Source organism: Harpia harpyja, chromosome 22 (assembly GCF_026419915.1).
Source record: "Harpia harpyja isolate bHarHar1 chromosome 22, bHarHar1 primary haplotype, whole genome shotgun sequence".
NCBI lineage: Eukaryota > Metazoa > Chordata > Aves > Accipitriformes > Accipitridae > Harpia > Harpia harpyja.
In genome coordinates this window covers 11,469,605-11,484,042 of record NC_068961.1, presented here as the reverse complement: position 1 = coordinate 11,484,042, position 14,438 = coordinate 11,469,605, and the positions used below count along the sequence as shown (strand labels likewise).

Here is a 14,438-nt window from a genome sequence, read left to right as displayed (position 1 = left end):
CTAAAAATCGCATCTGTGCTGTTCTTAGCGGAGTCAAAAGACGCATGATGTGCAGACCCAAACTATTTTTTGCCCTGAATACGCTTGGCTGCCGTCACATTTCCGAGTTCTCAGCGCAGAAAATCCTCATTTATTCTAAAGTTCCCAATACACACACAAATCCATGTAGCTCTGTCTACCGCATCTCTCTCTCTTCTCTGTGTATACATTCTACAGGCATACCTTACGCATGTATACGTGCATCCATGCATTCGTACAGAGCATGCAAACTTCCACATACATCCAGCTAGATACAGAGGCACATACAAACACGCTGCGTTGTGTATGTTTGTCTGTCTGTCTGTGGAAGACCGCACTGTGATTCCCTCTCTGTAGCCGCACCGAGTACATTGATCTGCGTCTATATGTACACCGGGATGCCCGTGGTTCCGACCACCCCGAGACCAGAAGCAGCGCCGACCCCTCTTCCTCCGTCTGACGAGATAACCTCCAGCGCCCTGGGGGACCCATTCGGCAAGTGAGTGTTGGGGGGAACCCCCCAAAACAGCGGCGGGATGGGGATGGTGACGCCGGGCGCCGCAGCCCCCTCGGGGGGCATCGGGCTGGTGATGGCGGGGAGAAATCCCCTCTGCCGGCTGCCTGCGGCTGGCGAGTATGCTGCTCCCCCTCTCCCGTGTGCGTGTGTGTGTGTGCGCCCGCCGGGGCGGGGGCAGGGTTCACTTCCCGGCTCCCCCCCCCCCCCCCTTGCCGGCGAGGCGGGTACCTGTTGGGCAGGGAGCGGGGAACGAGGTGCTCCCCGATGCGGGCCGGCCCCCGGCAGCGCTCCGGTGCCGCGCTGCGGGGCTGGCCGCGGGCCAGGCGCTCCGCGGGGTGGGGCGAGGTGCGCCCCTTCCTCCCCCCCCCGCCCCGCAGCCCCAGCCCGCCCTCCGCCCGGCCCGGCCCACCCCGCCCCGCGGCGCCCGCGGCCCGGCGGGGCCCGGGCTCCGCCGCGCTGTGCACAGCCCGGGGTTTGGGGGGAGGGAGGGAGGGAGGGGGGGGCACGGCCAGAGCCAGCCGGGGGAGCGGGAGAGGCCGCGCCGCTGCTCCCGGCAGCTGATCGCCGGGAAGGGGGAAGCGCCGCAGCTCGGTGCCCGCTGAACACCTGTCAGCCCGTGGAGCCTGATTAATACCTGGCCTTGGCAGCCTCTCCGCTGGGGATTTCCCCCTCTTCCCACTTCTTTTTTTTTTTTTTTTTTTTTTCTTTTCGCCTTCCCCCCTCCCTTCCTGGAGCTGTGTGAAAGGGGGTATTTTCTTCAGGGTATAAAACTGAGAATCCAGAGGAAGAGAGGCTAAGAGCTTCACCTCATTGCCTCATTCTCCCTTTCATGTGAACATCCTGCAACATTTCCTTCATCCTGCCGCACCTCTCACCTGGCCAGCGCTGCCCAGATCATGTCCGCTAAGCTCCTGCCGGTTTTCTTCCTCCTCTCAGTGTTTCACGCCTGGTAAGTCTGCACTCCCCTCGCCTCCCCCCACCCCCTCTCCTCTCCTCTCCTCTCTCCTCGCACCGGGGCTTGCGGGCTGGAGTCCCGCTCGCCGGAGTTCGCAAAATGCTCGGCGCCCGGGAAGGACAGCGGGCTCTTCCCCCCCTCCTCCGCGCCGTGCCGGGGCTTTATTCCCAAACGTGGCTTCCCTCGCTTCCCTCCCCGGGACCCGCCTGGCTCCCCGGTCAGCTGCAGCCCCGCTGCCGCCGCTGTCCCTCCCGGCCCCGCCGCTGTCCCTCCCGGCCCCGCCGCTGTCCCTCCCGGCCCCGCCGCTGTCCCTCCCGGCCCCGCCGCTGTCCCTCCCGGCCCCGCCGCTGTCCCTCCCGGCCCCGCGGGAAGCCGCAGGTCGCCCGCGAGGGCTCTGTCCCGAGCCGGCCCGGCAGAAAGTTTTCCCGCTCCGGCGACAGTCAGGGTCCGGCAGCCGGCGGGGCGCCGGCTGGCGCTGCCCGCGCTCCCCTCACGGCGCGGAGCGGCCGGCGGTCCCGACTTCCCTCCGCGCCCCACCCCCGGGGGCCCCGCGGACGGGGCCGGCGTGAGGAGGGAGAGGGCAGCGGCGGGAAAGCGTCAGCCCAGCCGCCGGGACCGGCTGGGGGTGCTGGGGGCCGCCCCGGTGCCTGGGGCGGGGGGTGGGGGGCGGCGGCGGCGGCGGCAGCTACCCTAAACCGCCTCGACCCGGCGGGCGTGGAGGCGGGCCGGGAGGGGGAACCCCTGGCACCTGCCTCAGGGGCGCGAAGGGCCTCCCCGGCGGGGCTCCGGTAATGGCGGGCGGTGAGGGGCCAGAGGGGGACGGCCGCTAGCTGCAGCTGTGACCTGTTGGACCGGGTTCGCCTTCGGTCCCCGTGGTTGTCCGGGGTACTAGGAGGGGCCCCTCCCCGCATAAGCCAGGCAAAGGGCTCGCCTCAGCTTCCCCCCCCGCGGGATCTGCCGCGAACCGGGCTGCAGAGGCCCAGCCCTTCTTCCCTATGCTTTGACCATGATCTCCTTCTCGGCAGCCGGCCCCACACCCGAGCGGCATCCCTCCCGAATCCCCACGGGAACTGGAGGCTGCTTCATGCCGGCGCCCTGAAGAAGTGCCGGGACACACGTGTTGCAGGAACTAAACCCTTTCCCCACAGCCGCTCAGGGTTCTCCAGCCTTCCTCCTTTGCAGTTTGTGCACTGCCTCCTCTCTGTCTCCTCACAGGATCAAAACTAGTGGCCCCTGAGGAGTTCGGGGAAGGTGTGCAGCCTTTCTTCCTCCCCAGTTTGAGAATGGCCTGACATCATCCTGTGCTTGTTTCTGTGGATAGCAGGAATATGCTGGGAATTGGCAGTATTCACCAGTAAGGCTACAGGTGAAAATGCAACCTCAAGTGCCTTCAAGGAGCTTAATTGTGTAGAGGCAAGCAAGGGAAGTGAAATAACAAACTATTAAGGAAGAAAACAAAACACCTTGAAAAATATGCGTCTAGTGTGTTAGTCTGATCCACTGTGAATCCGCTCCCAGCCCCAATCTTAATCTAGAAGGTAGGCAGGAATTTACATGGTTTGGAGGTACTCTATAGGAAACAAGCTGCTAGAGTGAGTGTATTTAAAAGGTTTGCCAGTGCTTAGACTCTTGTTAGTGACTGTTTTTAAAGGAGTGGCTCCTGGAAAGGGGATCATGATGCTACCTGAACTCAGTTCTCATTTCCACGTGCAGTCTGAATGCCTCCAGTAAAGTTGTGGTGGATGTAGCAGAAAAAGATGTACGATTTGTGCTGCTTTCCTATCGGCAATTCAGCACCACTGTAGAGTTTCAGCTTTGAAATATCAACCGTGTATGTTTGGAGATGGTGCCTCCTTTGAGAATGGTTTTGTAACTGCAGTATTAAAACATAGGGCTTGTCATGAATCTGAGGGAGAAAAAAAACCCAGAAAAATCCTCTTAGGGTTTTTTAATGCTCATAGCGTGAATTGTAGAAGAAAGATCAAGTTTTTAAAAAATACAACTCACTAACAGAGAAGGAATGGTTGGTTGTCTATGAAAAATTTTCCCTAAGTTTTTTCTACTTCTGCAACTTGGTTGTATGAGCTGTCCCTGTAGAAAATCCTCAGGGGCTAGGTTTCAAAATTATTTTTTATATAGAAATCGTACCTAGAGCACTCGCAATTTCTGTGGTCATGTTAAGTGATTCATGGCTAATCCTTAGGGATGTATTGGCTGTAGAGCAGTTTCAATTAAAGTTTCATTAAATGTTCAAATGGTGGTCTACAAGCAGCGATGAGGGTTGATGATGCTCTGTGATTAAATTTTTATACTTGTTTTTTTTTTTTTTTCTGTTACTGTAGGGTTTCTATAAAGTCTTCTGGACATCTGAGATATTTTAAAAGACACTAGTGTCACTATAGAGAGAAGGAGAGAAAGAAAGGAGGTTGCTCTGATGTGTGTAGCGCATCCCATGAATAAGCAAGGCTGGTGCCTCTGATTCTCCATTGCTTTGCACCTTGCATAATTATTGACATTTGTGTAAAAAGATTGTGAAATGGTATCGTATCACCAGAGCAATTGCAGGTCGAAGCAACACATGATTGCTGCTGTAGGTTCCACCACTGAGGTTATCTTTTCTCCTGATAACTTCATCTCAGTTTAACTGTCATAGATTTTTCTCCAGTGATAGTCATAAAACAGATTTGGTTTCTAAGATACCAAAAGATACTTCAAATCAACATTTTACTGTTTGTGCACAAAAAGCCGCGCAAATGGAATTAGTCTTATCTGAAAACAGCTGTAGCTGTGATTTCTGGGCAAACTGCAGTTTCACCACAATTGTATCAGCATACTCTTAAAATAAAAATAATCCACCTATTAAGAAAAGAAGTCGCAACTCTTGGTGTAATACTGTTTTTTTTAAAAATGTCATTAAAACTGCAGGGAAATTCAGATTAATTTATGCAATGTATTTGTGTGCTGCTGATAATCCATCTTAAATTCAAGTAGCAAGCTCTTAATTCTAAGCCTTGTAATACATTAAACTCTGAAATTCAGGCACTGAGAATATAATAATTTATTAATAGGATAAAATGATCAGGAAGTATTAAAAGATCTGAATTTTTAATACTCTTATTAGCCTTTGTGCAAGAGATGAATCAGTTGTCCTGATGTATTAATAAAATAATACTGCAGATGTTCGCTCTTCGTAAGAGTATATTGTAAACTAACTAGTCGGGGATAGGTTGGTTAAAATACAGGATATAAAATACTACTCTGATAGCTGTATTAACTCCCAGAGTATAATTTTTTTGAGACACTGACAGAAGACAATTTCTAAACAATTCTCAGTCATGACCCATCCACACATACTCAACAACTGTTAATGGGAACATCCTGTTGCAAAAACAGCCTAAGGCTGGGTAGATGCAAAGCCAAGGGAGATATCTAAAACTTCTTCAGATGAGTGTGGAGATTTACCCAGAACGTAAATTCAGAATTTGGTTATGTAAAATAACATCTATTTGTTTGATTTGTTATTGCAGTTCTAGAAAGGTTGAAGAGGATGAATATGAAGATGGAACAACTAACCAAAAATGGGTTTTAGCTCCAAAAACACAAGACACAGATGTGACTCTCATACTGAACAAGCTGTTGAGAGAGTATGACAAAAAGCTACGGCCAGATATTGGAAGTAAGTACTCCTTTCTGCACAAGTGAGGAGAAGCTTCTATGGGTGCAGAAAAGACATTATGTTACATTTTGGTTAGTGTGCACAAACGTCTGGGAAGGTGGAAACTAAGATTTTTGGCTGAAGTTTATTTCCAAGTCAACATTTAAAAAATGCTAATTCTCACAGGAAGATGTGGTGGTAACTTAGGATGCTAAACGCTGGTTTGCTTGTACAGAGTTTGTGTAGAGATATGGAAGGGCTAGCTCTAAACTATTCAGCAGGTCTTTGGCAGAGTTAGGAACATACTTGTCTCTTTTGTCATCCAATCCATGCATATGAAAAACTCATGCTCTGAGAAGCAATCAAAAACCCAGCATACTAAAACCAAAAAGTAGGACACAGCAAGAGAAAAATGTGCATCTACTCCCTTCAAAATGTGATCACGAAAGTTATGTTCCTTAATGTTGAGAAGGCAGCACTAGGATTTAGAATCATGGAATCGTCAGATGGTTTGGGTTGGAAGGGACCTTAAAGATCATCTAGTTCCAACCCCTCTGCCATCGGCAGGGACACCTTCCACTAGACCAGGTTGCTCAAAGCCCCATCCAACCTGGCCTTGAACACTTCCAGGGAAGGGGCATCCACAACGTCTCTGGGCAACCTGCTCCAGTGCCTCACCACCCTCACAGTAAAGAATTTTTTCCTAATATTTAACCTAAATCTACCCTCTTTAAGTTTAAAACCATTACCCCTCATCCTATCACTACACTCCCTGTTGATGGGTCCCTCCCCATCTTTCCTGCAGGCCCCCCTTTAGGTACTGGAAGGCTGCTATAAGGTCTCCCCGGAGCCTTCTCTTCTCCAGGCTGAACAACCCCAACTCTCTCAGCCTGTCCTCACAGGAGAGGTGCTCTAGCCCCCCGATCACCTTCGTGGCCCTCCTCTGGACCCGCTTGAGCAGGTCCATGTCCTCCTTACTTTGGGGGCCCCAGAGCTGAATGCAGTACTCCAGGTGGGGTCTCATGAGAGTGGAGCAGAGGGACAGAATCGTCTCTTTTGACGGGCTGGCCACACTTTTGATGCAGCCCAGAGTGCGATTGGCTTTCTGGGCTGCGAGCACAGATTGCTGGCTCATACATGGTTTTTCATCCACTAATACCCCCAAGTCTTCCTCCGCAGGGCTGCTCTCAATCCACTCATCGATGAGCCTGTATTTGTGCTTGGGATTGCTCTGACCCATGTGCACGACCTGGCATTTGGCCTTGTTGAAATTCATGAGGTTTGCACGGGCACACCTGTCAAGCCTGTCAAGGTCCCTCTGGACGGCATCCTTTCCCTCCAGTGTGTTGACCACACCACGCGCCTTGGTGTCGTCAGCAAACTTGCTGAAGGTGCACTCGATCCTGCTGTCCATGTCACTGACAAAGATGTTAAACGGCACTGGTCCCAGTACCGACTCCTGAGGAACGCCATTTGCCTGTGTATAGGACAACTCTAGAGATTTTCTTCCCCAAACCAGCAGGCTTCTTATCTCCAAAAGAAATCTGATAGAATGGAAGTGTCTTGTGGGCAGTACTACTACATATAGATATAAAATTTAGGTAAGAGCCAATAGATACCTGCATATAACCATTTTGAGCTATTTTCTTTTCTTTTTTTTTTTTTTTTTAATTTGTATAATGAGGTTGTGTGTTTCAGACCAGTGGTTTTTTACCTTTTGTGGTTATGCCCTGTTTGCATCCTTAGGTCAGAATAGCTACAGCACAACTGCTGCTCAGTTTGTTCACAGCAAATTTATATGACAGAAATCTGAGACAATTTGTCATTTACATTTACTGCACCTTGCATATACTTCACAATGAACTGGGAATGGGGAATGCTCAAAACAACCACCTAATGTAATTTGCTTTTACTACGTTTTTGCAGAGATTGGAAAGAGAATTCCTAACACTGATTATAAGTGAAACTTATGCTGATGTTTGCTGATGATGAAACTTGTTTGCTGATGGCACATGTACTGATATACTTTCTAGGTGATCCCTTTGGGTCAGTTTAGAGGGAAGTAAGAGCCATCGCCATGTATTGACCATTACAATTATTAGTGCCTCAGAGCTACACATTAAAACAACAGTTCCAGAAAAAAAAAAACCTGCTGTGGTATGAAAGTGGTTTTTTGTTTGAGTGTTTTTTTCCATAGCTATTACTTCGATTTTCTGTAGTATTTACAAAGATCATATTTGATAGATGTGTCTGTTTTTAACACAGAGTGACATTTATCTCTCTCTCTCCACTCAGTTTGTCATACTGGATTTAGCTGATCTTTAATATCTGATGGACAAGTGCTTTAATGCAGTTCCCAACCCATATCAACATCTGGAAGACATTCTCAGACAAATTTTTTATTTTACTTTGTACACCGTGTCCTCAGATCGCTGACTTCAGGCAGAGCAAATTATGTTATGCCTATGTGGGGCAAAGTAATCGCTCAAAGTCCCCATGTCAGTTGCCATAAAATCAGTAGAAGTCAGACATATCTTGCAGCACTGGAAAATCATTGTTACCAAAATAATTCCTTTTGTGTCTCCACAAACTTTCATAAATCCTGTTTTAGAGAAAGGAGTTAAATTGCACAGCTCCTCATATATTGTACCAAACAGAGATTTTACAGTTCTCAACTACATCTATTTCTATCAAGCATCTCAGTCCTAGGCCATTTTTCTCTCTGGTAGGAATCTGGCTATTTCAGAACTTGAGCTGAGTGTTGTTCAGACACTAGAGAAGTTAGTTCGCCTCTGCTTCCTTCCCTGGTCACTCTTCCCTCCTCTCCTACCTTTGATGCAGATAAGTAACATTGCCCTTTTGAAGCTGAGGAGCTGCTGTATTTGTAAGGAGAACACAAGGGGAATGTTAAGAGAATCAGGCATTATATCTAACTTCCCTGAACTGCTGGCTGGTGCCTCACACGCAAGCACATCTTCACTTCCATCTAGGAGAAGGTTATCCTCCAAGCTAGATGGTTGACTTGTCCTACCAACTGAACTGTGTTCCTGCCCTGAAGGTCCCAGTATTAATACATATCAGTTAAAGCACTAGGAAAAAAAGGAGTGGACCAGGTAACATAGAGCAATACAATAAGAAAAAGCATGTTTTGGAATTTATAGAAAGCATGGAATGAACCAGTGGAGGAAGGGAGAAGTAATTCTCAGAATCGAGCAGAAGTGCCGCTAATAAAGGATACTGAGGGTTAAATTCAGGACTAACATGCAGTCAGCTACTCATTAGGGCCTTTACATTTGTTTAGTGCTGCCTGTAAGCAAATTGGCTGTCCCACAGGACGGGATGCTCACTGTTTCATGCCACATCACTCTTTACTCAGTTTTTCAATCCTTTATTGCAAAGCCACTATTTCTAACAGTGGATAACTTTAGCAGTGCTCCTGAAGAAATGGTCTTCTTTCTGAATGCAGTCAGAAAAGCCTAGGGAAATGCTGACTTCTTTGCACTTCCAAAGGTTAGGATTGCAATTTTTAGATCACTTGGGAACACACTTTTGCAAGCCAAAGGCTATGGGGAGAAGTGCATGCTGGCCCAGGCAGTGACTTCCCAGGGTAGCTGATGTTTTGGCTAGCTCAGGTATGTCCAGGTACTACCTGGCACTGTACAGGCATATTCTGAGTGCCCACTTGCCGTACTATGGACACCAAGTTCTTCAGTAATCATGTCACTTCTATGTCAGGACTATAGCCATCGGTGAATGAACTCCTGCAAACAGACACTCAGCCACCCTCCTTCCTCCTCCCCCAACCAGACCATCTAAACCACTGTAAGATGTGTGTAGGTCAGTGCTAAGATGCAAGGCCAGGACTTGCTCTTTCCTTTCTTTTTTTTTCTTATGCTGGGCTATACTTGGCCTAGGCTTTCATGTAAATGACTGTCAGTTGGATCACGTGCTCAATTTACACTCAGCAGTATAGGCATCACCTGCAAGGCTCCAAGCCAGGATTTTGAAAGAGTGGATTGAACAACCTAAGGATTAGCAAAATAGTTACCCTGTGGCAATAGGCTATCAGCAATGTAACACCTTAACAGGACCTGTCTAGCTAAAAGGGGCCTTTGGTCTTTGGAAACAAAGCAGTGTTCTACCAGTAGAGGAATGTCTGACTGCATCCCCTGTGGCCGCACACTTGGCAGAGTTCTTGTCTCCATAAATATCACAGCTTGCAAGGGTTTTCATTTTAATGGTGGCATCTGGCAGCTTTCCATTATACCACAGAACATATACACCTTTTGGAATTAAAAAAAAAAAAGAAAGAAAAGAAAGCACCTCACACTGAACAGCTTATACTGGTGTACTGATTATATCAAAAAGAAAGGTGTTTTACAGAGACAAAGCATCTTTTCCACCTACTTTTGACCGGCTACAATTATAGGGCTGAGAATTGTGTGTCTGTTGCATGGTATGAAAGGCACCAGTCCCATATAACAAGTAAACCTGTTCTGAACTATGAAGGTCTTAAAATCTCTTCCATAGGCAGGTACTCTGGAATTTGTTTCCAGGTTTTTGCCATTGCTCTATTTTTGATTAACTGATTTAAAATTTAAGTTCCATTTAAAAAAAAAAAAAAAGCAGCAAACCACAGGTAAATTAAATAGCACATGACAAAACATATTTCTTTCAAAGTCAGTTTATTTTAATGAAACCTTCACTTTCACCTTCCTTAATGGACAGCTTAGTCCACAATGGAGTCCTGGAAAATAAAAGCTACTTTTATTACCCTACATTATTTCATACTTACCTGCATATGGAATGTAGGTTGCCTTAAACAGACACAAAGTTTATAACAGTGTATTCTTCCAAAGTGAAAGTTTTGCCAAACACATTCCCTGAGCGAGCTTTACACGTGGAAGATAATATGCCATTTTTTTCTTTCATTGTGAAAGTCACCTTACCTATCAAAAAGGTTAGTATGTGAGAGGTTTCTGAAATGTGCCATTAGTAGCAGCAGGAAAAAAATCTCACCCTAGACCAGGCTCAGAGCTGCAGTACTCATTTGAGCATGAAGAGCAGTAAGTCTTAAGAGTTGTCTTTTGGTAGGTAGCTGGTTTGCTTACCTCAAAGAAAATAAATTTTTTCCTCTTGTTCATTAAGAAGCAATAACTTATGTGGGCCAAAATTTCAGTGACAACAAGGCAATAGTAATGTTGAGATTAGTTCATAAGCTGAGCTAAACTCCAAGCTTCCCTCTTTAACTCAACCTCCTAATGTGAAAGAAAACATTTTATTTCACCAGTAATTTTTAGAGAACAAAACCGTTACCTCAGCATCTCTAACAAGCAGTCAGTTACCTCAGCACTCTAATTTCAGTGTGAAGGATATTCTAAAACACACATCCTGCAGTCTGACCAGGTGGTCTCCAGCCTTCCTGTGATTACCTGCCCTTTTCCCCAGCTCCTGAAATACCTTCCCCAGAACACAACAGGACTAGAATAAGGAGTTACACATACTTGTAAGGTACAGACAGAACTGCTGTCCACTACCTTTCCCCGTGGTGTTCTTAATGTGAAAAAGTGGTGTTAGGAAAGTGATAAATTTTTGTTTTAGCATTTTTTAAAAATGCATAAAAAATCATAGGAAAAAAACCACAGACATTATTTCCACTGCATTTAAGGCTGTACCAGTATTTGCAGTTATTTATACTCTACCAGGGAAAGTGTAATACTTTCTATTAATTTCTAGTTCAGAGGCTGGAGCAAAATAATGCTGGTAAGAGAAAAGCCAACTAGAAGGGACTACACTGTAGTGTACTCAAACTACCCAGGGAAATTGAAAGTAGAGTGTGACCATAAATATTAGAAATAAAGCTAAAACAAGATAAAAACCCAAATAAAGGAATAGAAAGTTACAAGACAGAAATTCCTGTGCCTCAGAGTTACTTAGCTGACAGCAGGTTTTTCAACTGATACTTCTTGTAATGGTTAGCCAGAACTGAAAAGGCCGAATTCCATATTTAATGCAATAGAAGTCTTGTATAAATGTGGTAGTTTATTGTATTCATTTATTTTTCCTATACTTTCTAGCACCTGGTTTCTAAGCTGCCTGCCGCCTTACTTTTAAAAAAAAAGTTAAGCTGACATTAAATCAGTCTTGAGGCAAGAGCATTATGGGAGAGACAGAACAAGCATGGGTAATACTGATTTTACTGATATTATTCCCTGAAAGGGTAGAAAAGAGTAGCAAGATAATTTGTATTGCATGTTTGCATCTTCTGGTTCTCAATTGCATCATTATATTAGGGAAGGCTCTGAATTGCACAGAAGCAATTTGCCAGCTTGTGTTCTGAGGTGCTTCCACCACTAATGCTTGCTTTTCCCTCCATTTTTTATTATCCTGCAGTAACTCTTGGATTCCTGTTGGATACTGTAGATTTATTTGATCCCTACAGCTGCTAGCGGTCCCCTATATTTATTGAGTATTTATAAGCCCAAATAAATTCACTTTGAAGTATGTAAGTGTATATGCTTGTATGTGTATATATAAGCATATACACACATACGTACACCCCCTAATTTAATGCCTATATATCATAGATCTTCTGACTCCACCAGTTCTAGCTGTCTTGAGAGTCAAGCTGGTTTTCTTTGCACCCCAAGTATCTTTATAACCATTAGCCAAATTTCTGAAGACGAGAGCAGTTTCACAAACAGCTGTGCAGCTCTCAGTACCTTGAGTATGTTTGTGCAAGTGTAGCTGATAGAAATAGGTGGGCTCGTTTGTGTCAGCAAACACAGAAGACTAAGTTCTGTCTGACTTGCTTTACTGTGCTGGCTTGGTAGTGTTTAACAGCAGTTCTCTTTTTAAGCTGTTGAAAGTTCTCACTGTAACCATTTTAAGCAGTTTCTCAGTGTATGCAAGGAGCAGACCTGTTGGGTGAGTGGGCACAACTTTTATTCTGTTGCTTTTTAAAGATGTGCATTTTCAAGCACAATCCTAATGAAAACCTTGACTTCTGAAGCAGTATCACAACCTTTCTTCTGTCTGACCTGCCTTCCTAACATGCCACACAGAAGTGAACCCTGAAGTGCACCACAGGCTATTACCACTGTAGCTGTCAAGTTATTTTTGCTAGCTGCTGATTGCCACACCTGATGCTCTTTGAATTAGCTCCAGCAAGGTTTCCCCATATGTGGTGACAGAGGGTTGCTTATTGCCTCACAGATCAGAATATTTCCCAGATCATAGTGCAGAGAAAGCTGTAAACTGTCATGCAAGGTCAAATTACTAGTTTCTGCTGTAAGTCTTTTTTTGTGCTAGACTACGAGAGACAGTTTCAGACATCATAACAGGAAGCGGTGAGAGAGACAGTTGTCACTTAAGGATTGATTATAGACAGTTGCACCTGGAGAGCTAACCATTGTGTAAAGGTACTACAGCAGTGGGGAGGAAAGAGGAAGTAACCTCTGTTTGTATTTATGGCAGCACTCAGGCAGGGAAAGCTGTAGTCCTGGATCCAACTTCTGTAGTACTGGGCACTGCAGAAGATTGTGGAGATTAGTCTAATTTAGGTTTGTATGGAAGAAGAAACTTGAATAACCCATCGGTGAGGATGAGGAGCGCTGTGGCTAAGACTCAGCTAGGAAACAGAGCTGAATATAGTAAGAGCTCAGGAGCTGCAAATGATCATTAAAAAAAAATCAGAAATGTTTTAATTGTTCTCATTGATACTTCCCTTTTTCTTTTTTTGGGAAAGTGGATTGTCTTTATTACAGAAGACTTTTGTTCTGATTCAGCCACCAAACTGGAAATCCATTAACTGTCCCTTTCCGTGAGTAAGACAGTAAATATGAAGACTATTTTAGTTGCAGTCATCTCCCATGCATAATGTGTAAGCAAACCTATGCAAGGAGAACAATATTTCTGAGGAAAGGGTTGCTATTCAATGCAAATGAGAACAACCACTGTTCTAGGTGGGAGGATAGAAGAGATTTCTTGATTGTCTGCAGGAGTTCTAATTCTCTAGCATCTTCAGTAATTGATGCTTTCATCTGCAGACTTTGCCATGAATGTTTCTAGAAAATTAATGGCAAGGCTAGTAAGTGAGGGGTAAACTACGGCCACTCTAAAGTCCCAGTTTCAGATTTTGAAAACTGTGATCCATGTCTGAGTTTTTAAACATGGCACAAATAAATAGGTTGGTTGCACCTAATCCTTGTCTGGTGCCAGCATAGTGCATCAAACATAGGCTTTTTCAAAATCTTGCATGGGAACATTTCTGATTAGGATAGGCTTTTGACAGTGAGTTTTTTCATGCCTAACATTCTGCTTTTCTAATTGCTTAACCATGGAGCTGAGTAAAGGGGAATTTCTGACCTGGTTTGGTTCACAGCTTCTCAACTGTCAGGGGAAACACCCTACTTTTTACTCATCCTTCTCTCAGGTAAAACTCTTAATGTGTCATACTAAAAGAATATGTAGAGAAATTTTGTTCCAATGCAGTGACCCTGGAGCCCTCCAATTTAATGTTTCTGCTTAAAAAAAAAAAGAACACGGGTTTATTTTTTCAATTATTTAACAGGTTTGATTTTTTTTTCTTTTTTGTTTCATTTTTTTAGAATACCTAATTTAAATCAAATGCTGGAAAGCAACGCTTTTCTTTGTGCTTCCGGTACTTCAATATATAGAACTATTTCAGTATTCAAACACTTTGTTTTTCTGAAACTAATCTCATAATTTAACCCAAGTAATACAGCTCTTTGCAGATAAAACTGCTCTTTTGTGTCATTTCTAATGAGCCACTTGTATCTTTGCAATACTTATGTCTTGCATGTAGTCTCTTGGGTTGACAATACTGCTTTTGGGTTGGAGAGAGAGGCCTTTTACCTGAGTGCTTAACAGCAAGGTCCCTTACAATACAACCTTCTCTTTGTGATTGTAAATAATTCATTTACACAGATAACTCTTATTTAGAGTTTTATTTCCTGACAGTGATTACTTGCTGAAATGGCTTTATACAAACTCAGACTGAATATTTTTCTTGAGCGGCATTGTAGGTAGGAAAGCTTGGTTGACAGTTAATGTTTGCCAGATTCTTCATCTAAACTGTCAGACCCAAAACTATATGTAGCAGCTGCTAGTTCTTATTTTCTCTTCCATAAGTTCACCTAAGAAATTTGAGAGGAGGTTGGGAGTATAGCATCCAGACTTTTGGGATGCCATGGATTGAAAATTAGGTAAGAGTCAGGAAAAGTCTGAGATATTAATTACATAAGAAAATCCCTTTCTTCTCTCTCCTTCCT

General features: G+C 45.0%; 1 protein-coding gene across 3 annotated transcripts in view; it reads left to right on the top strand.

Moving 5' to 3' along the window:
• The first annotated feature begins 248 nt into the window (after positions 1 to 248).
• The window catches only part of GABRG3 (gamma-aminobutyric acid type A receptor subunit gamma3), a 335,488-nt gene continuing 321,298 nt past the window's right edge, over positions 249 to 14,438 (top strand). For 2 of the 3 annotated variants that reach the window (XM_052773977.1, XM_052773975.1), the window contains exons 1-2: positions 1,049 to 1,484; positions 5,018 to 5,166. In XM_052773977.1, coding sequence (XP_052629937.1) covers positions 1,432 to 1,484; positions 5,018 to 5,166 — 202 coding nt within the window. In that variant the 5' untranslated portion in view covers positions 1,049 to 1,431. Of the gene's footprint in view, positions 518 to 1,048; positions 1,485 to 5,017; positions 5,167 to 14,438 lie in introns of those variants that run through there. The other variant, XM_052773978.1, reaches the window with a different exon arrangement.